The sequence below is a fragment of the Mirounga leonina genome, unplaced genomic scaffold (genome assembly GCF_011800145.1).
Source record: "Mirounga leonina isolate KUSES-001 unplaced genomic scaffold, KU_Mleo_1.0 Mir_125, whole genome shotgun sequence".
Taxonomy (NCBI): Eukaryota; Metazoa; Chordata; class Mammalia; order Carnivora; family Phocidae; genus Mirounga; species Mirounga leonina.
The window spans coordinates 41,704,370-41,730,265 of record NW_023270305.1 but is presented as its reverse complement, the minus strand read 5'-3'; the positions used below and the strand labels follow the sequence as shown (position 1 = coordinate 41,730,265).

The 25,896-nt window shown below is 37.0% G+C and overlaps 1 protein-coding gene across 3 annotated transcripts in view; it reads left to right on the top strand.

Moving 5' to 3' along the window:
• Positions 1 to 25,896, top strand: part of ALMS1 (ALMS1 centrosome and basal body associated protein) — a 213,235-nt gene that overhangs the window by 171,627 nt on the left and 15,712 nt on the right. The window contains exons 17-18 of one of the 3 annotated variants that reach the window (XR_004678529.1): positions 4,268 to 5,427; positions 21,147 to 21,285. Coding sequence is in view for 2 of the 3 variants with exons in the window: in XM_035001296.1 (XP_034857187.1) it covers positions 4,268 to 5,427; positions 21,147 to 21,203 (1,217 nt within the window). In the remaining variant the exon portion in view is untranslated. Of the gene's footprint in view, positions 1 to 4,267; positions 5,428 to 21,146; positions 21,551 to 25,896 lie in introns of those variants that run through there. The other 2 variants (XM_035001296.1, XM_035001297.1) reach the window with 2 other exon arrangements.

The following is a 25,896-nucleotide window of genomic DNA, read 5'->3' as shown; positions in this document are numbered from 1 at the left end:
GGCTACACGGGGAGGTCAAGGCAGGGTGCAGGCAGAGAGAGTACATGCCTTTATTGGGGTCTACAGGTGGAGCTATTTGGGGTTCTCAGGCTAAGGCTGGATTGGTCAATTCAAAATCAGAAATAACAGTATTTTGGTAAGCTTGGCAGGGATTTTATCTAAGGGGGGGTGCATATGAAAGGCCCTGGAGGTGGGGAAGACTGCTTATCACAAGGATTTTTGGGGGAAATCATATAGGGAACTAAATTTACTTTTGACTCTGCAGGTTGTTCTCTAGGGCATGCATTCAAGGGAGGGACTAGTATCAGTTCAAAGCCCCTACAGGCCACTTGCCCCCACAAAATGGATGCTGAGACAGTAATATTATGGACCACTTTATCTAAACTCTCAACACTGACTAAAACTGAAATAAATGTCCGTTTCACCCAGCATTTCCACTCGCGGGAGTTAGACACATAAAGTTGTACCAAACATATAAAATCATACATACACACACATAAAGACATTCACTGCAGCATTCTTCAGAAGAGTAAACAATTGGAAACAACCTAAATATCTAGTTAAATTATGGTATGTCAAATCAGTTAGTATAAAATGTTTGCATATACATAAAATATTTTTTTTATTGGACAAATATTTCTGCATTACTTAGCAGGATTTTATCTGAATGGATATACAAAACCTGCTTAATAGTTGTTATTACTGGAAACTGGGCCAGGGGGCCTAGGAATAGCAGGGAGACCTTTTTCACCTTAAATTCTCTGCATTATTTGAATATTTTACAATGAGCATGTTTAACTTTAATTTTTAAAAAGTGGTAAATCATATTTTTAATATATTTGGATATATTTGGGGGGAATTTTGCAAGTACTATGTATAAAACTAATGCATTATCAGAAGTAGATAACCACCTCAACTGATTTGACCTTTACTCTTAAAGAAGTGCCATGAGGGGTTCCTGGGTGGCTCAGTTGGTTAAGCATATGACTCTTGATCTCAGCTCAGGTCTTGATCTCAAGGTCATGAGTTCAAGCCCCACACTGAAGCTTTAAAAAAAAAAAAAAAAGGTGCCTTGAGATAGGATTATCTAGCCTCATTATTCATTGAGTCCATTATACTCAGTGAACTCAGCTTGCTCATTTTCTACTCTTTACTATATATTTTACTTCATCCCCCAGTCAGTGGGACTGTGTTGATTAAAAATACTGATATTAGAAAACAAATATATGTTACAGTAATGTTACCTGTTTCCTCATTCTTTTACTTTTGCTTTTTTTTTTTTTTTTAAGATTTATTATTTGAGAGAGAGCGCGAGAGTGAGCATGAGCTGGGGGGGAGGGGCAGAAAGAGAGGGAGAGAGGATCTCAAGCAGACTCCTTGCTGAGTGCGAGCCCGATGCATGGCTGGATCTCACAACCCTGAGATCACGACCTGAGACAAGATCATGACCTGAGCCGAAATCAAGAGTTGGTCACTTAACCAACTGAGCCACCCAGGCACTCCATATTTTTGCTTTATTTTTTAATGTATTCTATCTGGCCCTTTGAAATTTTGCTTCTTTTATCCTGTTCCTGTGGTATCCTTCCTGAAATACAGCCATAATCATACCCTTCCTGAAATACAGCCATAATCATGTTACTCTGCTCAAAATGGTATAGTGGCTCTTAATTTCCATTAAGAATAAAGTTAAAGTCTTCAGGCTAGTGTTCCAGGCTCCACATAATTTGTCCCCAAATATCTATCTACCTACCTACCGTTCATTCGTTCTTTTTTTTTTTTTAAGATTTTTTTAAAATTTATTTATTTGACAGAGAGATAGCACAAGTAGGCAGAGCGGCAGGCAGAGGGAAAGGGAGAAGCAGGCTCTCTGCTGAGCAGGGAGCCCGACACAGGACTCGATCCCAAAACCCTGAGGTCATGACCCTAGCTGATGGCAGATACCTAACCAGCTGAGCCACCCAGGTACCCCTTGAGTTGATTTTTGTGTATGGTGTAAGGTAAGGGTCCATTTCATTCTTTTGCCTATGGAAAACGATTTGTTAGATTTTGCCTATCTAACACGATTTGTTCAAGAGCCTGTTCTTTCCCTTCTGGGTATTCTGAGCACTCTTATTGAAGATCAGTTGACGATATATGGGTGGATTTATTTCTGGGCTCTCTGTTCTGTTGGTCCCAAGTAACCTTTCCTACCTTATTTTATCTATTGCCTTTACTTGTAAATTGTATAGCCACATAAACTGAATGTTTACACTCAACTATTTGCTTTAATGCTTTCCCACTTTTATGCCTTTGCTTATGCTGCTTAATGAAACAAGGGGAAAGGCCAGCATAATTAGAATATAATTATCAAGGAGGAGAGTAATGCATAGTGAGGTACATGTACACCTCGTTAAGGAGTTTGAGTTTTGTTCTAAGAGTAAGAGAAAGTTGTTAAATAGAAAATGATAGGTCCAATTTACATTTTTGAAGATTACTGTTTGAAGAACAGATTGGAAGAAGACAGGAATGAATGCCTCCCCTCCCCCCCCCACCTTTTTCTTGCCTAATTACTCTGGCCAGGACTTCCAGTAGTACGTTGAATAAAAGTGGCAAGAGTAGGTAGCCTTGTCTTGTTCCTGATCTTAAAGGAAAGGCTTTCAGTTTTTTACCATTGAGTGTGATGTCAGCTATGGTCTTGTCATATATGACCTGCATTACGTTGAGGTACATTCCTTCTGTACCTATTTTGTTGAGAGTTTTTGTCATGAGTGGATATTGAATTTTCTCAAATACTTTTTCTTCATCTGTTGAGATGATATATGATTTTTGTCCTTCATTTTGTTAATTTGGTATATCACATTGATTGAATTGTGGATGTTAAACCATCCTTGAATCCCTGCAGTAAATCCCACTTGATCATGATGTATGATCCTTTTTATATATATGCTAATATTTTGTTGAGGATTTTTGCTCCTGTGTTCATTAAGGATATTGGCTTGTAACTTTCTTTTCTTGTAGTATCCTTGTCAGGGTAATAGTGGCTTCATAAAATGAGTTTGGAAGTGTTCCCTCCTCTTGTAGTTTTTGGAAGACTTTGAGAAGATTTTGTATTCTTTAAATGTTGGTAGAATTTACCAGTGAAGCTATCTGGTCCTGGACTTTTGTTTGTTGGGAGGTTTGAGAGTCTTTATACTTTAGGTATAAAAGCAGATCCATGTATCTTATTGTAGTGTGGGGAAATGTCTTAGGGATTCTGAGAGTAATGAAAATTCTGGTAGCCAGTAATCTATAGTGTGGGCAAAAAGGATCCCATAGTCACAAATGTTACTTTGTTGCATGTATATATCTTTGTTTCTACACGTGACTTGGAACTCCAGAAATGTGTATATTAGTGTTTACAGTTAGGATTTATAATTGTAAGATGTTCTTATATCTAAAAATGCCTGTTTTGACATTAGAATAATGACTGCCAAAAACTGAAGATGAATATGGTAAAATTTTTTTTAAAGATTTTATTTATTTATTTGAGAGAGAGAATGAGATAGAGAGAGCATGAGGGGGGGAGGGTCAGAGGGAGAAGCAGACTCCCCGCTGAGCAGGGAGCCCAGTGCGGGACTTGATCCCGGGACTCCAGGATCATGACCTGAGCCGAAGGCAGTCCCTTAACCAACTGAGCCACCCAGGCGCCCGAAGATGGTAAATTTTATGTTAGGTGTATTTTACCACAATAAAAAAAATTGGGGGGAAATGTGAAGATGGTTCAGAGAAGGGAATTTTAAAAGCCTCTAAGACACATGAAGAGTTTTTTTTTAATCCCACCTGTTTAATTACTGATGATGAAAATGAAATCTCAGGTTTCTTAGCTGAAATAAGGTTAACAGTACCTCTCTCTGTTTTATCAACAAGATTGAATTGAAAGGAAAAAAGATAGAGAGCACATATTGTAATATTCCACATGTAGCAGGCAGTGAATACATTAACAGTTGCTGTTGTAATCCAGAGAACTAAAGTACCTTCCTAAGGTCACACAGCCAGTCTATGGCAGAATCTAACCTAGAATCCAAGTCTTTTGACCCTTAGTCCTTTAAAGTTTTATTGTGTCAATCTGGCCCGTAGGCACATGGCTAGAATCCTTTGTGTAGGCAGTGAATTTCCTGAAACTTTATATAAAACTGTTCTTTCCTTAGGTCTTTGTTCTGTATCTAGAGAATTAAGTGTGAATACCATTTCTAAACGGAATGCAAATATTTTGAAAGTCCTTTAAAATCTTTTTCTTTCTCCTTTTCAGAGTCCAGATGTCATTCAGAATTTGAAAATACTACCCATTCTGTCTTCAGGTCAGCCAAGTTTTACTTTCATCATCCAGTGCACCTACCAAGTGATCAAGATTTTTGCCATGAATCCTTAGGGAGGAGTGTATTCATGAGACATTCTTGGAAAGATGTCTTTCAGCATCATCCAGACAAACAAAGAGAACACACTCGTCTTCCTTCCCCTCATCAAAACGTGGAAAAGCCAAAGGCAGATTATACCAGAATAGAGAGCCTCAGTATCAATGTAAACTTGGAAAATGAAGTGATGCATACTGCTAAAAGTCGGGCTAGAGATTATCCAAAAAGTGACAAACAAATTAATGATAAAAAAAAGGATCATAAGGTCACCCCAGAGCCAACAGCTCAGCACACTGTGAGTTTGAATGAACTCTGGAACAAGTATCAGGAACGACGGAGGCAACAGAAACCTCCTGAGTTCAGTGACAGGAAAGAACTATCCTTGGTGGAACGACTCGATCGTTTGGCTAAACTTCTTCAGAATCCCATCACATACTCTCTCCGGACCTCTGAAAGCACACAGGATGACAGCAGAGGGGAACGAAATGTTAAGGAATGGAGTGGTAGACAGCAACAGCAGAAAAACAAGCTTCAGAAAAAGAAGCGGTATAAGAGCCTAGAGAAATTCCATAAAACTGCAGGAGAGCTTAAAAAAAGCAAGGTGCTTTCTACTCATCAAGCTGGGAAACCCAATCAGATTAAAATTGAACAGATTAAATTTGATAAGTACATCCTGAGAAAACAGCCAGGTTTTCATTATAAAAACAACACTTCTTCAGATTCTAGACCCTCAGAGGAGAGTGAGCTGCTCACAGACACCCCCACCAACATCGTTTCCACCACCACTTCTGTGGAATCAGATATATTGACCCAAACAGATAGAGAGGTGGCTTTGCATGAGAGGAGCAGCTCTATTTCTACCATTGACACAGCCCGACTGATCCAGGCTTTTGGCCAGGAAAGAGTTTGTCTGTCACCCAGGCGAATTAAATTATACAGCAGCCTCACCAACCATCAGAGGAGATACTTTGAGAGGCGGAACAAGAAGAACAAGAAAGCATTGAATACGGGTCATCCCCAAATGACTTCTGAGCACACCAGAAGGAAACACATCCAGGTACATGGCTACAAATTCCATCTGGCAATGTGACTGCCTTTTTCATGGACTTTTTAGTTAAGCTTTGCACACAGGTGAAAAAAAAGCCAATTGCCCTTTCCTCACTTTAACATTTCTTACCAACTGGAAAAGAGTGAGAAAGTGTAGTACAGTGCTATTGTGAGTTGTCATTCTTTTCATCAAAACTCAGTTACGAATTACCCTTTGGATGAAGGGCTTTGCTGCTAAATGCTTCAGAATCTGCAAAGTATACCCCTGGCACAGGGGAGCTTCCAATTTAGGATGATCTCCATACTGAACAATAGTGCCTGGCTTTTTTTGTTTCTCTGGGGTTTTTTTGTTTATTCGTTCCTCCCTGTCTTTCAAGAACTGTTGAGGTGCTTTTAAACACATACACAGATATACACATACACATATATACACACACATACATATATAAGTAATACAATAATGATTTTTTTTTTTTTTTTTAGTAAATGAAGAATTAGAATGATAGAGAATTAAATTGAAGCCAGGGAGGGATGAGCTACAACATGATTTTAAAAATAAATAAATGAAGGGTTGTGAGTGATGGGAAGACAAGTTGGGAGAGCAATATACCTGTGGGTATGGTTGCTAGAAGTGAGCCACGAATTTCGCTCTTTGTTTTCTAGCAGTTGGTGTTCCTAGAATTTTGTGATCAATTACGTAAGTCTGTAATATAAAAACAAACTAAATTTTCAAAAGCATTATAGATATTTCTGATACTAAGACCTAAGAGAAATTTCTCTCATCTATCCTTGTAAAGAAGGCACACGATGTATGTAAAAGAGTCTTCAACGCATCCTTACAAGAGATTCAGTAACAACACCCGTAAGGTTAATAGGACCTTAGGTTAGGGAGTTCGGTAAAGGTAGATTTCAAGGGGTCAGCAAGTGCGGACTATTACTTTAACCCAAGAATAAAATTTAGGGTATCTAGAGGAGTGCTCTCCAAACAAGGATGCTTGCAGAATGGGTCATTAGGGTATAGAAAGAAAGGTGTTAAAAAAAATGTTAGATTTGTATTTATTTTTCTCAACCTTTTAAAATTTATATTTCTGTATATCTTTTATAATATATGAGTACAGTCATAATTTATAACTTTAAATAAATATCTACTTTGGTGATTTGTGCTCAAAAATACTTTTATCAGTAGGACTGCATGATCAAAATATTTAGAGACCACTTGTCTAGAGGAAAGGAGGCACAAGACATTCAGACAATTTGCCATAAATATTTCTCATAATTGAGTTTTGGGTAGGTATTAAATGATAATGATTACATGTATAAATAGTACAATATGACTTTTTTTCTTTAAAGTAGGTGAAGAATCGGGAATGATATAGATGAAGGCTTTTTGTTCCATAGAGGAGATAGGGAAAAAAGATCTTGGTAGAGGGTTTTTTGGTGTGTGGTGAAACACACACTTTACATAAAGTTTACAGTTTTAACCATTTTAAAGTATACGGTTCAGTGGTACCGATTTTTACGATGTTTTACATCAGCACCACTATCTGGTTTGTGTACTTTTTCATCCCTCCAGTAGAAACTTCATAATCGTTAAGCACTCACTCTCTGGTGCCTATTCTGTATATTTCGTATAAATGGAATCATACAATATATGACCTTTATGTCAGACTTCTATCACTTTAGCATATTTTTGAGATTCATCCATGTCCTAGCATGTATCAGTACTTTATTGCTTTTTATGGCTGAATAATATTTCATTGAGAGTATATACTCCATTTTATTTATCCATTCATCTGTTCATGGACATTTAGGTTGTTTCCATCTTTTGGCTACTGTAAAAAGACCAGATATGAACATTTGTATACAAGTTTTTATTTAAACACCTGTGTACAGTTCTTTTGGGTATACACTTAGGAGTGGAAGTACTGGCTGGGTCATATGGTAATTCTGTGTTTAGTTTATTGAGTAATTACCAAACTGTTTTCCACAGAGGATTCACCATTCTATATTCCCACCAGCAATGTCTGAGGGTTCCAATTTCTCCACATTCACCAGCACTTTTTATTTACTTTGTTTTATGACTTTTTTTGCCATGCTAGTAGGTGTGAAGTGGTATCTCATACTCATTGTCGTTTTGATTTGCCTTTCTCTTTCCTAATGGCTAATGACGTTAAACATCTTTTTGTGTGCTTGTTGGCCATATATATGTATTCTTTGGAGAAATGTCTATTCAAGTCTTTGCTCACTTATAATTAAGTTGTTTGTCTTTTTGTTTTTGAGCAAGAGTTCTTTATATATTTTGGATTGTAGATTCTTATTGAATATATAATTTGCAAATATTTGCTCCCACTCTCTGGGAAAGCTTATTACTGTCCTTGATGCATAACCGTTTACTTTTGATGAAGTCCTATTTTTTCTTTTGTTACTTGTGCTTTTGTTGTCATATCTAAGAAACCATTGCCAAATCCAAAGTCTTGAAGATTTAGCTCTATATTCTTTTAAGACTTTTATACTTGTTAGCTCTTTCCTTTACATATTTGATGTATATTGGGTTAATTTTTGTGTATGATATGACATCATTCTTTTCCACATGGATATCCAGTTGTCCTAGCACCAATAGTTAAAAAGACTATTCTTTCCCCATTGAATGGTCTTGGCACTCTTGTCAAAAATCAATTGACAATAGATGTGAAGGTTTATTTCTGGGCCCTCCATTGTATTCCTTTGATCTACATGCTTAGCTATATTCCATTACCGTAATGTTTTTGATAACTGTATCTTTGTAATAAGTTTTAAAATTGAGATGCATGAGTTCTCCAGTTTTGTTCTTTTTCAAGACTACTTTGGCTGTTCAGCCCCCTTGTATTTCCAAGTGAATTTTAAGGTCAGCTTTTCCATTTCTGCCAAAAGGTCATTGGGATTTTGATATTAATTGGTTTGAATCTGTAGATTGGTTTGGAGTTTATTGCCATCTTAACATTAAGTCTTCCAGTCTGCGAACATGAATGTCTATCAATTTATTTAGGTTTTTAATTTCTTCCAGCAATGTTTTGTAGTTTTCATTGTCCAAGTCTTGCACCTTCATGGTTAAATTTGTTCTTATTGGATTTTCTTGTTCTCTTTCTTTTTTTGTTCTTTTTTTTTTTTTTAATTTATTTATTTGAGAGAGAGAGAATGAGAGAGAGCACGAGAGGGAAGAGGGCAGAGGGAGAAGCAGACCCCCTGCTGAGCAGGGAGCCCGATGTGGGACTCGATCCCGGGACTCCAGGATCATGACCTGAGCCGAAGGCAGTCACTTAACCAACTGAGCCACCCAGGCGCCCATTCTTTTTTTATTCTTTTTTTTTTTTTTTAAAGATTTTTATTTATTTATTTGACAGAGAGATAGAGAGAGCACAAGTAGGCAGAGCGGCAGGCAGAGGGAGAGGGAGAAGCAGGCTCCCCACCGAGCAGGGAGCCGGACGCAGGGCTCGATCCCAGGACCCCAGGATCATGACCTGAGCCGAAGGCAGCCGCTTAACCGACTGAGCCACCCAGGCGCCCCCTTTTTTTATTCTTAATTGTGGTAAAATACATATAACAAAATTTATCATCGTATCCATTTTTAAGTGTGCACCTTGGTGGTACTAGGTACATTCCTGTCACTGTGCAAACATTACCATCCTCCATCTCCAGAACTCTTTTTTATCTTGCCGAACTGAAACTCTATACCCACTCAAACTCCTCATTCCACCTTATACTCAACCCGTTGCAACCACCATTCTATTTTCTGTCTCTATGAATTGGACTACTCTAGGTAACCTCATATAAATGGAATCATACATTATTTGTCTTTTAGTAATAGGCTGATTTCATTTAGTAAAATATCCTGAAGGTTCATCCATGCTGTAGCATGTAACAGGATTTTCTTATTTTCTAAGGGTAAATGGTAACGTGTATATAGCACATTTTGTTTATCCATTCAACTGTCTATAGGCAGTTGGGTTACTCCATCTTTTGACTATTGTGAATAATGTTGCTGTGGATATGGGTGTGCAAATATCTGTTCAAGAGCCTGCTTTCAGTTTGGGGGATATATAGCCAGAAGTGGAATGGCTGAATCATAGAATTCTGTTTTTAATTATTTGAGGAGCCACCATATTGTTTTCCACAGTAGCTGCACCATTTTACAGTCCCACCAACAGTGCACAAGGGTTCCAATTTCTCCACATCCTTGCCAACACTTGTTTTGTTTTTTTTACAGTAGCCATCCTAATGGGTGTGAACTGGTATGTCATTGTATTTCAATTTACAGGTCTCTAATGATTAGTGATGTTGAACATATTTATGTGCTTATTGGTTATTTGTATATCAGCTCTGGACAAATATCTATTCAAGTCCTTTGCCTGGTTTTTACTCGAGTTTGTTGTTGAGTTGTAGGAGTTCTTTATATATTCTGGATATTAGCCTCTTCTACCTAATTTGTAATATTCTTTCTTACTCCGTGGATTGCCTTTTCACTCTGTTGATTTTGTCCTTGGATGCACAGGCATTTTTAATTTAGATGTAATCCAAATTGTCTGTTTTTGCTTTTGGTGCCTGTGCTTTTTGTGTCATATCCAGGAAATCATTGCCAAATGCAATGTCATCAAGGTTTTATTCTGTTTTCTTCTAAGAGTTTTATGGTTTTAGGTCTCATGTTTAGGTTTTTAATCCATTTTGAGGCTATTTTTTGTATATGGTGCAAAGTAAAGCTCCAACTCATTCTTCTGCATGTGGATATCTAGATGTCCCAGCACCGTTTGTTGAAAAAAGACTCTCTTCCCCATTGAATGGTCTTGGCACCCTTATCAAAAATCATTTGACCATATATGTGAAGGTTTATTTCTGGGCTTTCTATTCTATTCTGTTGGTCTTTATGTCTTTCTTTATGCCAGTACCATGCTGGTTTCAGTTTATTGTATCTTTGTAATTAATTTTGAAATCAGAAAGTGTAGGACCTACAACTTCTTCTTCTTTTTTAAGACTGTTTTGGCTATTAAGAGTCCCTTGAAATTCCATATTAATTTTAGTAAGTTTTTCTTTTTGATGCTATTTTAAGTGTAATTGTTTTCTTAATTTCATGTTTGCATTATTTATTGCTAGTATATAGATACATAATTAATTTTTGCATGTTGGTTTTGTACCCCTTAACTTTACTGAATTCATTTGTTAACTCCTAACAGTTCTCTTGTGGATTCTTTAGGATTTTCTATATATAAGATCATGTCATCTGTAAATAGAGATAGTCTTACTTCCTCCTTTCCAATGTGGGTGCCCATTATTTATTTTTCTTGCCTAATTAGTCTGGCTAGAACTTCCAGACCCAACAGTGTCACATAGAAGTGGCAAAAGTGGACGTCATAGTCTTGTTCATGATCTTAGAAGGAAAGCATTTAGTCTTTCACCATTGAGAATGATGTTAGCTTTGAGTTTTCATATATGACTTTTACCATGTTAAGGAAGTTCCCTTTTTTTTTTTTCTTTTTTGATGAGTAATTTTACCGTAAAAGGGTTGTGGCTTTTGCCAGATGCATCAGCATCTACTGGGATGATCACATGGGTCTTTTTTTTCTTTTATTCTATTAATATGGTATATATTAATAATTATTTAATGAATCAACCTTGCATTCCTGTGGTAAGTCCTTAAATACTCCTTCGTCTTGATATATAATTCTTGTCATCTGCTGCTGGATTCACTTTGCTAGAATTTGAAGAGGACTTTTGCATCTCTATTTCTAAGGGATATTGACCTATAGTTTTCTTAAGATACCTTTGTCTGCTGCCTCATAAAATGAGTTAGGACATTGTCCCTCATCTTCTATTTTTTGGATGAGTTTGGGAAGAACTAGTGTTAATGATTGATACTTTCTTTAAATGTTTGGTGGAATTCATCAGTGAAGCCACCAGTCATGTGTTTTTCTTTGGGGGAATGTTTATTGCTGATTCAATCTCTTTGTTGTAAGTCTACTCAGATTTTGTTTCTTCTTGAGTCAGTTTTTGTAGTGTATGTGTTTATAAGAATTTATCCATCTCTATTGCTTCTCTAGTCACAATTTCATTTATCTCCACTCTAATCTTTATGATTTACGTCTGCTTGCTTTGGGTTTAGTTTGCTCTTTTTATTCTATTTCTTTACAGTTTAAAGGTAGATTATTGATTTGAAATTATTATTCTGTGTAAGTGATGAATCACTAAATCCTACACCTGAAACTGTATGTTAACTAACTGGAATTTAAATAAGAACTTGGAAGAAAAAAATTATGAAATTATTATTCTTTTTTAGTACAGGTGTTTACCATTACAAGTTTCCTCTGAGCACTGCTTTTGTAGATACTAATTTTTTTCTGAATTCAGCCTTCACTGCATTCCAAAGTTTTGGTATGTTTTGTTTTCATTTTCATTCATCTCAAAGTATTTTCTAATTTCCCTTGTAGTTTCTTTTTTGGCCATTAATAGTTTGACTATTTAATTACCACATTTTTGTTTATTTTCCAAATTTCTTTCTGGTATTGATTTCTAGTTTCAGTCCACTGTGGCCAAAGAATAAACTTTGTATTATTTCAGTCCTTTTAAATTTATTATGACTTATTTTATAGCCTAGCATATGGTCTCTTGTGGAGAATTTTCATGTGCACTTGAGAGGATCGTGCTGCTGTTGGTTAGAGTGTTTTGTATATGTCTGTTAGGTCTAGTTGGTTTATAGTGTTATTCAAGTCCCGTTTCCTTACTGGTCTTTTATCTAGTTTTTCTATCATATTGAAAGTGATATGTTGAAGTCTGCCGCTATTAATGTGGAACTGTTTCTCCATTCAGTTCTGTCCATTTTTGCTTCATATATTTTGAAGTTCTATTGTCAGGTATGTATATGTCCATAGTTGTTATATCTTCTTCATGGGTTGACCCTCTTATCAATAAATAATCCCCTTCTTTATCTCTTGTAATGATTTTTAACTCAAAGTCTCTTTTTTCTTGCATTAGTAGAGCGACCCCAGCTTTCTTTTCATTACCACTCTTTGCATGGGGTATCTTTTCCATCCTTTTATTTTCAAATACTGTGTCTTTGGATCTAAAGTAAGTCTTTTTCAAAATGGAGGGGGGAACGGGGGACAGCAAGGGGATGGCAGTTTGGGCTGTACATTTTCTGTGTGGTTGGTTGAGGACCCTGTCCTTTTCTGGTGGGTGCTGTGGAGGGAGCCAGAGCGGAATGACTTCATTCCATTAATAACATCTGGTAAAAATGATATGGCACCAATAACATTCCCAGTATAGGCTGCCACACACTGACAATTTGCAGGATGGACTTGTGATAAAGACAGGACTGGGGGTCAGCCTTTCCTGAGCGTGGATTGGTCCTGACTAAATGGGTTCTGGAAGTAGTGGCCTGGGATTGTAAGGTATTGCCAGACTAACACACATATCAGACCCCTTCTGATGAAAGGAACTACTAGGGTAGCAGCAACAACAAATCCTATTCTTGAGAATATGATATTTAGTCTAATTGAAATGGGCTAAAGCATCAGTCCTGCTCCATGTCATTTTAAATTACAGTTGAGCCTTGAACAGCATGGATGTGAGCAACATAGGTGTGAAATATCTACTTATATGCAGATTTCTTTCGATACAGTGCTATACTGCAAATGTATTTTCTCTTACGACTTACTTAATAATAACATTTTTTTCTCTAGCTTTATTATAAGAATACAGTTTGTAATATATAACATATATAAAATGTAAGTTAAGCAACTATTTATGTTATCATAAGGCTTCTCATCAGTAGTAGGCTATTAGTTAATTTAGGTGGAGTCAAAAGTTAGACGTGGATTTACTGCTACCTTCAGGGGTCAGCACCCCTTTTTCCTGTGTTCAAGGATCAGCTGTATAAGAAAACAGCCTCAGTGCATGTGTCTGTATGATCTTACTGAATTGCCTTAGTTGGGGAGCCTGGGTGGCTCAGTCAGTTGAGCATCCGACTCTTGATTTCGGCTCAGGTTGTGATCTCAGTGTTGTGAGATCAAGCCCCTGCTGGGGTCCACACTCAGCAGAGCGTGCTTGAGATTCTCTCCCTCTGCCCCTCCCCTCCCAAAACAAATAAATAAATCTTTAAAAATATTTTGCCTTAGTTTTTAAAATGAATGAATTAATGAAGTCTTTTTTAGACAACACATAAGTGGATCATGTTTTTTAAAATCCATTTTGCCATCTCTGCCGTCTAATTGGAGAGTTCAGTCTATTTACATTTAAAATAATTACTGATAGGAAAGGACTTAACTTTGGCAATTTTGCCATTTGTTTATATCTTATATAAATTTTTTCTTTTTCAATTCCTCTATTCCTGCCTTCCTTTGTATTTAACTGATTTCCTATAATGAACCATTTTGATTACTGTCTCATTTCCTTTCCTTTATATTTATTTTCATAGTGCTTACCTTGGGGATACAATTAACATCTTACATCTATAACACAATATGTAACATGAAATGATACCAGTCTAGCTTAAATAATACACAAAAACTCCCGCTTCGATATCTCTCTGCCTCTCACCCTTTTATTTATTTTTTAGGACTTTATTTTTTAAGATTTTGTTTTTTTATTTTGTTTATGTATTTATTATTTATTTACTTGAGAGAGCATGAGCAGGGGGAGGGGCAAAGGGAGAGGGAGAAGCAGGCTCCCCACTGAGCAGGGAGCCCGATGCAGGGCTGAATCCCAGGACGGCAGGCATCATGACCTGAGTCAAAGGCAGATACTTAACTGACTGAGCCACCCAGGCGCCCGTGCCTCTCACCCTTTTAATTGTTATAATCACAGATTACATCTTTAGACTTTCTGTGTACCCATTAACATAGATTTATAATTATTTTTTATGCATTCATCTTTTGTTGGGTTTTTTTAGAGAAAGAGAACGTTTGTGCACTTGAGTCGGGGAGGGGCAGAGGGAGAGAAGGAGAGAATCCCAAGCAGACTCCACAGCCAGCCTGGAGCCCAAGATGGGGCTCGATCTCATGACCTGAGCCAAAATCAAGAGTTGGACACTTAACCAACTGAGGCACCCAGGCACCCCTATGCGTTTGTCTTTTAAATCTTACAGGAAAAGAAAGGGGAGTTACCAACCAGAAACATAATACTACTGACTTTTATATTTACCTGTGTATTACATTTACCAGTGTTATTTCTTCATATGGCATCATATGGTTTTATTGCTTCACATGGCTTCACGTGTTGCCTCTTGTTTTTTCATTTCAGCCTGAAGGAGTCCCTTTAGCATTTCCTATAGGGCAAGTCTTCCAGTAATGAATTCTTTCAACTTTTGTTTTTTATCTGGGAGTGTCTGAATTTCACCTTCATTCTTGCCAGACACATCTTCACCTATGCCACATACAGATTTCTTTTTTCAGTTCTCGCATCACTTTAAATATCCTACTCCCTGTTGGCCTCCATCATTTCTTAAGAGAAAGTGGCAGTTAAACTTACCGATGATCCCTTATAGGTTATGGGTCTCTTCACTCTTACTGCTTCAAGATTCTTTCTTTATCTTTGACTTTTAAGAGTTTGATTTTTTTTTTTTAAGATTTTATCTATTTATTTGACAGAGAGAGACACAGCGAGAGAGGGAACACAAGCAGGGGGAGTGGGAGAGAGAGAAGCAGGCTTCCCGCAGAGCAGGGAGCCCGATGTAGGGCTCGATCCCAGGACCCTGGGATCATGACCTGAGCCGAAGGCAGATGCTTAACGACTGAGCCACCCAGGAGCTCCAAGAGTTTGATTATTATGTGTCTTGATGTGGAGCTTGTCCTACTGGGAGTTCATTGAACTTCAATTTTAGATTCGTGTCTCTTACCAACCATTATTTCTTCAAATATTCTTTCTGACTCTTCCTCTCTCTCTCCTCCTTTTGACACTCCCACCTTCCATATGTTTTGTAAGCTTGATGGTGTTCTATAAGTCTCTTAGACTCTGTTCATTTTTCTTTATTCTGTTTTCATTCTGTCCCTCAGACTGGATATTTTCATTTATTCTACCTTCAACTTCACAGATTCATCTGTCTGTTCAAATATACTGTTGAACTGCTCTGGTGAATTTTTCATTTCAGTTATTTTACTTTTCAGCTTCATAATTTATATTTGTTTCCTTTTTATTTTTCTTTATTGGTAATCTCTATTTGGTGAGACATCATTCTCCTTGTTTATTTGTCCATGGTTTCCTTTAGCTCTTCAAGCATATTTAGGACGGTTGATATAATGTCTTTGTATAGCAAAAAAAAAAAAAAGTCTTTGTAGAGTAAGTGCAATGTCTGTTCTTCCTGATGGGTAGTTTCTGTTCATTTTGTTTTTCTTATAAGTGTCCCATACTTTCTTGTTTGGATGCCTTGTAATTTTTGGTTGAAAACTTGACATTTTGAATATCGTGATGTGATAACTCTGGAAATCAGATTATCCTCTCCACTCCCTAGGGTTTGTTGTTATTGCTTGTTATGGGTTAAAGTTGTTGGTATGTTTAGTGATTTTTCTAAACTATTTTTATACAGACTGTATTTTTGGTCTCTGATGTCTCTGTTTCTTTAGCTCATTAGTCAGCTAGTTGTTTGACAGATTGCCTTAAGTGCCTGAAATCAAGAGAAAGCAAAAAAAGAAAGAAGGAAGGAAAGGGGAAAAAATTTCCCCAGTTTTTTGTAGATTATCTTTGTATTAGGGACTCTAGTGCTTACATAGGCCATTTACAACTCTGCCTTAGCCAAATTTCCAGCTTGCACTGAACCTACAGATCAGCCAGTTGTCAGTCTGTATGGTCTTCTCAGGTCTTTTCTGCCCATGCATTCTGCCCTGTGCATGCACTTTCTAGTTTCCCTGGGGTTCATGGGAGATTTTCAAAACCCCGTTTCCCCGGAATTCCTGCTTTTCTCCCTGGCTTTCAGTGTGTGTAGTGTTTCAACCAACTTTTATTTATTTTATTTATTTGTTTGTTTATTCACTCATTCATTTATTTATGTATTCCTTGCTTCCTTGCTTGCCCTTTGCAGTAATGCCTTTTTCATTTAGTTTTCAGTGTTTTCAAGGAAATTCCATCCTTGAAAGAACTTGGAAAGAATTCCAAGTTTAGTGAAACAAAGATACTCCCCCTTAGGGAGTACTCAGGCAGGTTCAGAGAAACAGTTCCTTGGGAACAACATACTCTCTGTGCTTCCTTTGGAAGCAAGTACCTACACTGTGAATGCAGGCTACTGTATTCAGTGCCATGCCTGAGAAAGGTAAGTTAAAAGCCACAAAGCTATCCTGTCTTGTTTAGGTGGCCTTGCTCTTGCTCAAGTTTTCACTTAGTTACCATAAACCTTTGACTATCTTCTAGAATTCTGATGAGGTTGATTTTTTGACAGGTTTTGCCAGTTTTTTTGGTGACAGGTCCCTGGAAATCCTTATTCTACTGATTTTGCTAACATCCCTCCAAGGTGGAGTTTTGTACCCATCCCACAACAGCTCTTCCTGTTTCCTGGGTCTGCACTATAATAGACACTTGAATAAACTCTTATATCTTTTTCCTGGTGGAGTTTTTAGAAAAACAGCTAGAAGGTACAGATTCCCCCAATTCCTATAGCTCCCAAGGGCTTCACATTCTTGCCAGTGTTACTTGGTCTCTACCTAATCCAGTCTCCATCCTTCTTAATATTGTCCAGTTGTATCTCCTCCAGATGATCTGGTGCTCGTGTCTCATATCTCCCTGCAGACAACAATTTCTTCTTAGATTTTGGGCCAAGGTTGACCTGTGACCTCAACTTTCTGATAGCTTCAAGAAAAATCATGAACTTAAAGTTGTATATACTTCTGGTGGTGGTGGTGGTAATTCTCTCATTATTGTAATATTACTACTATGTTGACTAGCTTTATTTTCAAGAATTTTAACATATTTCCATATCGTAAGCAAAATCACCATTTTATATTAGTTAAGTTTTAAAATACCAGGGCCCTATGGAACTGGAGGGTATTATGTTGAGTGAAATAAGTCAAACAGAGAAAGACATGTATCATATGATCTCACTGATATGAGGAATTCTTAATTGCAGGAAACAAACTGAGGGTTGCTGGAGTGGGGGGTGGGGTGGGAGGGATGGGGTGACTGGGTGATAGACACTGGGGAGGGTATGTGCTCTGGTAAGCGCTGTGAATTGTGCAAGACTATTGAATCTCAGATCTGTACCTCTGAAACAAATAATGCAATATATGTTAAGGAAAAAAGAAGAAGAAAAAGGTAGCAGGAGGGGAAGAATGAAGCGGGGGAAATCGGAGGGGTAGACGAACCATGAGAGACGATGGACTCTGAAAAACAAACTGAGGGTTCTAGAGGGGAGGGGGGTGGGAAGATGGGTTAGCCTGGTGGTGGGTATTGAGGAGGGCACATTCTGCATGGAGCACTGGGTGTTATGCACAAACAATGAATCATGGAACACTACATCTAAAACTAATGATGTAATGTATGGGGATTAACATAAGAATAAAAATAAATAAATAAATAAATAAAATACCAGGACCTTTTCATATAACTATTTATGAGTCTGTTAGTTTGAATAATTCTGTTTGGCTAGATATTTATTTATTTATTTATTTATTTAAGATTTTATTAATTTATTTGACAGAGACACAGTGAGAGAGGGAACACAAGCAGGGGGAGTGGGAGAAGGAGAAGCAGGCTTCCAGCAGAGCAGGGAGCCCAATGCAGGGCTCGATCGATCGCAGGACAGTGGGATCATGACCTGAGCTGAAGGCAGACGCTTAACAACTGAGCCACCCAGGCGCCCCCATTTGGCTAGATTTTTAAACAGTTATTCAGGAGTGTGCATCTCTTCAGTTCTTACACCTTGAGACTATCTTTCTCTTATCTTTATGTAAGAGCAATAACTTGGTTGGATGTAAAACTTCTGGATAATAATCCTTAATTCAAAATTCTGTCAAATTTACTCCCTTTTTCTGGGCACAAGCATTTAATGTTTCTATATCAGAGGCAACCCTGATGTATTTTTCCCTGTGGTGTCCTGGATTTTCATTCCTGGATTCTTGTCATATTTTTTAATGTAACTTATTTTCCCATAGTATGTCTCAGTATTGGTCAATCTCTATTAATTTTTTAAATAAAATTCACATACTATGCAATTTACTCTTTCAAATATATAGTTCATTGCTTTTTAGTATATTCCTTGAAGGCTGTACAACAACCATCACCACTAAGTCCAGAGTATATTTGTCACACCAAAAGGAAACCCTATGTCCATTAACAATCATTTGTCAGCCCCTCCTCCCTCTCCCCACTCTGCAGCCATTAATCTACTTTCTGTCTCTGGATTTGCCTTTTCAGTACATTTCATATAAATGAATCATGCGATATATGGCCTTTTGTTTCTGGCTTCTTTCACTAAATATTTTCAAGGTTCATCCATTTTGTTGCATGAATCAATACTCATTGCTTCTTACAAGTGAATAATATTCCGTATACATATACAACATTTTGTTTATTCATGAGTTGATGGACATTTAGATTGTTTCTGATTTTTTACCATTATGAAAAATGCTGCTATAAGCATTAATATACAAGTTTTTTTAAGATTTTATTTATTTATTTGAGAGAGAGAGAGAGAAAGCAGAAGCAGGAGGAGGGGCAGAGGGAGAAGCAGGCTCCCTGCTCAGGGAGCCCGATGCGATGCAGGACTCAATCCCAGGACCCTGGGATCATGACCTGAGCCGAGGGCAGATGCCTAACCAATTGAGCCACCCATGCGCCCTAATATGCAACTATTGTGTGGACATATTTTTTCAATGTTCTTAGGTATATACCCAGTAATAGAATTGTTGGACCATATGGTAGCTCCCAGTTTAACCTTTTGAGTGGCTGCACCATTTTACATTCCCACCAGGATCATATTCCAATCCAATTTCTCTATATCCTTGTCAACATTTGTTATTGTCTGTCCTTTGATTATAACCATCCTAATGACTATGAAATGGTATCTCATTGTGGTTTTAATTTGCATTTCCCTAATGACTGTTGATTTTTGAACATCTTTTCTTATACTTATTGGCCACTTGTATATCTTTATATCTTCTTTAGAGAAATGTCTATTCAGATCTTTAAAAGGATTATTTGGGTTTTAAAATTGGGTTGTCATTTTATTATTGAGTTATATTTCTTTATATATTCTTTTTTTTTTTTAGTTTTTATTTAAATTCCAGTTAACATACAGTGTAATATTAGTTTCAGGTATACAATATAGTGATTCAGCACTTCCATACATCACCCAGTGCTCATCAAAGCAAGTGCCCTGTTTCATCCCCATCACCTATTTCACCCATCCCCCCCTCCCTGCCCACCTCCCCTCAGGTAGCCATCAGTTTGTTCTCTATAGTTTCTATATAGTTTGTATAGAGTCTGTTTCTTGGTTTACCTCTCTTTTTCTTTTCCCTTTGCTCGTTTTGTTTCTTAAATTCCACATGTGAATTGAGATCATATGGTATTTGTCTTTCTCTGACTGACATTTCATTTAGCATAATACTCTCTAGCTCCATCCATGTCATTGCAAATGGCAAGATTTCATTATTTTTCATGGTTAAATAATATTGTTATATATATGTGTGTGTGTATACACACGCACGCACACACACCCACACACCACATCTTTATCCATTCTTCAGTCAGTGGACACTTGGGCTGTTTCCATATTTTGGCTCTTGTTAATAATGCTGCTATAAACATCAAGGTGCATATATCCTTTTGAATTAGTATTTTTCTATTTTGGGGGGTAAATAGTGCAATTACTGGATCTTAGGGTAGTTCTTTTTTTTTTTTTTTTTAAGATTTTATTTATTTATTAGAGAGAGAGCACATGAGAGGGGGGAGGGTCAGAGGGAGAAGCAGACTCCCCGCGGAGCAGGGAGCCCGATGCGGGACTCGATCCAGGGACTCCAGGATCATGACCTGAGCCGAAGGCAGTCGCTTAACCAACTGAGCCACCCAGGCACCCCAGGGTAGTTCTTTTTTAACTTTTTGAGGAGCCTTCATACTGTTTTCCACAGTGGCTGCATCAGTTTGCATTCCCACCAAGAGTGCAGGAGGGTTCCCCTTTCTCTGCATCTTCACCACCTATTATTTCTTGTGTTGTTTTTAGCCATTCTGATAGGTATGGGGTGATCTCTCATTGTAGTTTTGATTTGCATTTCCCTAATGATCAGTGATGTTGTAAATGGCAACATGTGTCTTTTCATGTGTCTGTTGGCTGTCCATAAGTCTTCTTTGGAAATATGTCTATTCATGTTTCTGCTTTGCATTTTAAGAGACTTTTTCAATTTGTAATCTACCCCCACTGGCTAAGTTTTCTTTATTTTTTTATAAAACGTCTGTTTTCTATTACAGTGGTATACTACTATTTTGTCTTCAGTTTTTTTTCTTTAGTGACTGCCCTTGGTTCTCCAACACAGAGGAGATACTAATTAATTTTTTGACGAATTGTGTTAATTTTGTCAACTGTGTTTTAATCTTCTATTATCTTAGTTTATCTTGGATCTATTTCATTAGGTCTATATTCTTTTTTAATTTTCTCTAGAGTGAGAGTACAAATTATTTATTGGCTGAAATGGGTAAACCTTCGTGCAAAATAAATTTTCCTTTTTTTTTCCCTTTCTGCTTTAATGCTATAAAATATTTACATATATTTTTGTCTTTTGTTTTCAGATTGTCTCTGAACAATTCTGTGGAAACCATTTACTTACCCACAACGAACGTGGTTGAATTCTCTATACTGTTTTATCACCTGTTTGCAAGATACTGCTTTGAATTCTCTTCCCAGGACATGAACTGGAAGGCTAATTGTGTATTTCTTATATTTCTTTTTCCCCTCAGAGTTTGGGAAAGGCAGGAAGATAGTAGATAATTCTAGGACTCTGCCTAGCTATAGTAGGTGACATTTTTCTTTGCCATTGTTGCAAAAGTCAAACTGTGGCCACCTTATCAAGTGTGGAAATAAGGAAACTATCTAATTCTGTGGGACATGTCCTTGGAGTTTTGTTATTGTACTATTTTAGGGTCAGCTGGTAACTGCTTTCATGGCATTGTCATGTAGGCAATGATATAGCTAGGGCCTTATTTTTTTCTAGCAAATGTTAGTAATGCAACTAAGATATTTAGACTGAAGCAATTATTTCCGAGATCTTTTTCTGACTTCTTGGCCAAAAGAGGGTATATAGTAAATCATTCTGGCTATGGCAGAAGGTGCTATTTTTTTTCACTAAGAACATGTCTCCAGTTAGGATATTTTCCGTTCTTCTGAGCCACTTATTGCCTCAGTCCTTCTCTGAGATATCAGTGCAGTATTTTGAATTTAATTGACTCTTCTCTTACCCTTCTGCATGATCCTTTGTGTTGGAAGAGCTTTGTGATGGCTCCTTAAATTTGGTCTGTTTTTTTCCCCAGTGTTTCTGGAATTTTGTGGTTTGAGTTGAGTCTTTTCCCTAGATTCTGAATATTCTTTTCACTTTTTGTTCATATCTTTCAGTTATGGAAAAGAGGTTCATTAAGCCTATCTGTGTGCTGTCATAGTTTCTAAAATCCATTCATCTATTTTCTCAGTGTTTCTCTGTCTCTCTTATATTCAGTTTCTTCCTTTTCTATAGGCTCCTTCCTCTCAACTAGAACTATGCTTATGTCTTTCCTCATCACAGAGTGTGGAGGACTTGCCTGTCAGGATAGTTTCTGTTGATGTTCCTACCACTTTACATCCTTCTCTTTATCACCCTATATTTTGTCAAAAATGTTCTTTTTTGTCAAAAATATTTCTTTTGAGCATAAAGGTAAAAAGCTTACTAAATATAAAGAGTTCAGATGGGCGCCTGGGTGGCTCAGTTGGTTAAGCGACTGCCTTCGGCTCAGGTCATGATCCTGGAGTCCCGGGATCGAGTCCCGCATCGGGCTCCCTGCTCGGCAGGGAGTCTGTTTCTCTCTCTGACCCTCCTCCCTCTCATGCTCTCTGTCTCTCATTCTCTCTCTCTCTCAAATAAATAAATAAAAAATCTTTAAAAAAAAAAAAAAGTTCAGATAATACAAAGACCTTGGAAATCACCCATAATTCTCATCATCCTGAAATAGTCATGATTAACATTTTCACCAGTGAGCTTCCAGGTGTATATTTTATGATTCACACACCTGCTGCTGATCTTGGATATATTTCATTAGGTCCATGTTCTAATCTAGCTAAATACCATGTTTCCAGCAGCTGGGCAAATGAACAACACATAACTACCAAACAAAGGGGCCTCCATGAGAGAATAAAATGAGAGCTTTAGTAATATTTAGTAAGTGTTTACCAGTGATTCTTAGATGTTTATAAAACAAGCTGATTTCATATCAGTCGTTATAATCACACTCCTATATGGAAAGAAAAAACAATCAAAAGCAGTATCTTGGAACCTGAAAGATAAGTGTCATTATATGTTAAGAGATAAAAAGCAAGATGTAAACCATATATGTCATATATACATCTGTGTATATTGACTGGAACAAATATTAACAAGTTATCTTAAAATTATGGGTTTATAATTTTTTTCCTTTATAATGTTGTGTCTTTTGATTTTTTTTTACAAGAAGCATGTGTTTTCTAAAAAGATACCATTAAAGTTGTTTTTGTTTGACATTAATAAAAAAGTGAGATAAGCCAGACTGATCAAACACAATGTTAATTATAAGCTGGAAAGGGAGATTCTCAAGCTTTTCATGGTGTTCTAGTTTCTGCCTAAAATACCTATTTGCATCTCCAATATAGTCATAATAAATCCTTCTAGAAGTAGAGTGAAAGAATAAGAGTAGAAAAGTATTATACACAGTGTCTATGCCAAGATAAAACAAACAAAAAAAAATTTTAACTTCAGGTGCTGAGGGTTGAGTTAAATGTACTCCTAGGTTCATGGCCTCTCTTTAAAATTTTATCCCCACATTGCATCCTCATTCCTACTTTTCCATAGGCAACTGGTCTTGTTATGTAAAAATCTTTTGACTTACAAGAGTTCTTACAAAATGTGTATTCTGTATGTGTGCCTGTGTTTTCAATTTATATAAAAGGTACATCCATTTTTTTCTTATTTTCAGTAGGCATTGTGTTTTTAACATCTATCTCCATCGCTAGACATATATATAGAATCAGGTTTCTGATCGTCATATAGTACTCCACTGAGTGCATCTACCAGTTCACCAGTGTACTTTCCCTGTAGTAGGCACTCAGGTTGCTGTCAGCTCCCATCACCACAAACAATGGGAGTGCACACCCTTGTCCATACCCCTCATTGGATCTGTGTGAAACTGTCTTTGCCATATATACCCAGAAGTGCAATTCTTGGATCATAAGCTATATAAATTTCCTACATTCGTACCAAATTGCTTTCCAGTCTGTATCCTAACTGCAGTGCCTGGAAATTCCTATATTTCCACTTTCTGCCAATAATTTCTAGTTTGGCCAGAAGATTAGAAATACAAATTTCTATACCAAGGGTTGGTTGGTTGTAGAGAGAGAGTGTGCACATGCGTGCAAGCGGGGGAGGTGGGGTGCAGATGGAGAGGGAGAGAGAATCTTAAGCAGGCTCCATGCCCAGTGCGGAGCCCCCTGCGGGGCTCGTCTCATGACCCTGAGATGACCTGAGCCTAAATCAAGAGTCAGACACTTAACCCACTGTGCCACCTAGGTACCCCCCCTTTTTTTTTCATTTTTAGTTAAATGTTATTTGTCTTGAGAATCTTATCTATCCTATCCCCACTGTAATGTCAAAAGGAGGGAAGAGTCTTTTAGAGACTTCCAAAATTACTGCTGTGCTTTCAACCAGAATGCATTCATTTTCCGTTCTTCCAGATGCACTTATAATATAGAATGTGATAAGTACAAGAGTAAGCTACTTTAATTGAGTTTTTCAGATTTTAACTGTAGCAGATAAAAGATATGAAAGATTTTGCTAGCAATATTAATAAGATTGATTTAAAATATCTACCTAAAACTTCATTCCAAAAACACAGCATCCACACTTGTTCCAAATGCCCATGGAATATTTACAAAAATAATTGTACTTAGGCAAAATGTTGACAAAACCCCAAAGTAGAAGATTTATAACTAAGCTTATATTTTCTAACCACAATGCAATAAAGTTGGAATTTAACAACTATATATTTTTTTTCATTAGGTAGATAAAATTTTTAAAATCCTCATTCTAAACTTTTGGGTTATAGAAGGACCAAAAATTGAAAATACACTTTTTTTTTTTCATTAAAGACAGTAAAGGCACATACCCAAAACTTATGGGATGTGACTAAATCTATATTTGGAGAGAAATGTATAGCCCTAAATAAATGGCATATTTGAACAAGTTCAGTAAGGTAATAATTGAAATAAGTCTTCCAGTCTGAAGATTAACAAAAGAAATTTTCTGAGGACCTATTATGCAGGCACAATGCCTTTTTAATGTTCTGAGGAGGATTTTTCATAGTTCTCATCTACCAGACTTGCAGAAAAAAATACCCAGTTCTGATTCTTTAAAGGTGAATAACAGTTACCACCTGAGCTTCTGTAAGCTTTAATCTGTATCAAGTTTTTGATATAAAAATGTTTGATAGAATCAGGTTTCTGATCAATAAATCTATATCAAAATCTATATCAAAGGAATACTGTCCATACAATCTATATCAAAATTTTGTGTTTTGGGAATTAAATCTATATCAAAATTTTATTGAAACTACAGTTGACATGTGATCTGCATATATCTAAAAACTCCTCACAAGAAAAGACTGTCCTTTGGTGCCATAGACTATAGTTCTTATTTTGACACTGTCTTATCAATGTGTATCTCTCGTCCTAAATTTCAGTGGTTATAAATGAACCAGCATAAACCCATTCCTCTGAAAGAAAAGCATCTCCCAGCGGCAGAAGGTGGTAATAACACATTTCCTATATGAAGAATAGCTAAATAGGGTCATGTAAGAAAACGTGGCCTTTCTCCTTTATTGGATATATTTTCCTAAGCTCAATTTCTACCTAAAAAAGTAATTTTTTAATTGAAAAGCTTTTGGGGGGTGGGGTCTATTTGAAGGTATCTCTGATCAATAAATGTGGGAATTGAATCTCACCTAGATTTTAATTAAACTAAAAAGTACTGAAAAAGCCCGATGTATCTCTGAGATGGTAGGAGTTTATTTTCTTTCTTTTCGCATTGTGGAATAAGGCATCAGCAGGTGACTTTGCACTCATAATAATAGAAATTAAAACAGGAGCAGGCAGCCAGCCAGCCTGCATCTGTCTTCTTCCAAGACTGTGCAACAGAAAACTTGAAACCATGATGGCTGATAATGTCGGTTGATTCGTAGTCACTTAAATCTTTTCATGTAAGCCTCATTGCAGAGGACTGAGTGAGCTGATTCACACCCAGGCCCTAAGGGATGATGAGATCGTCTG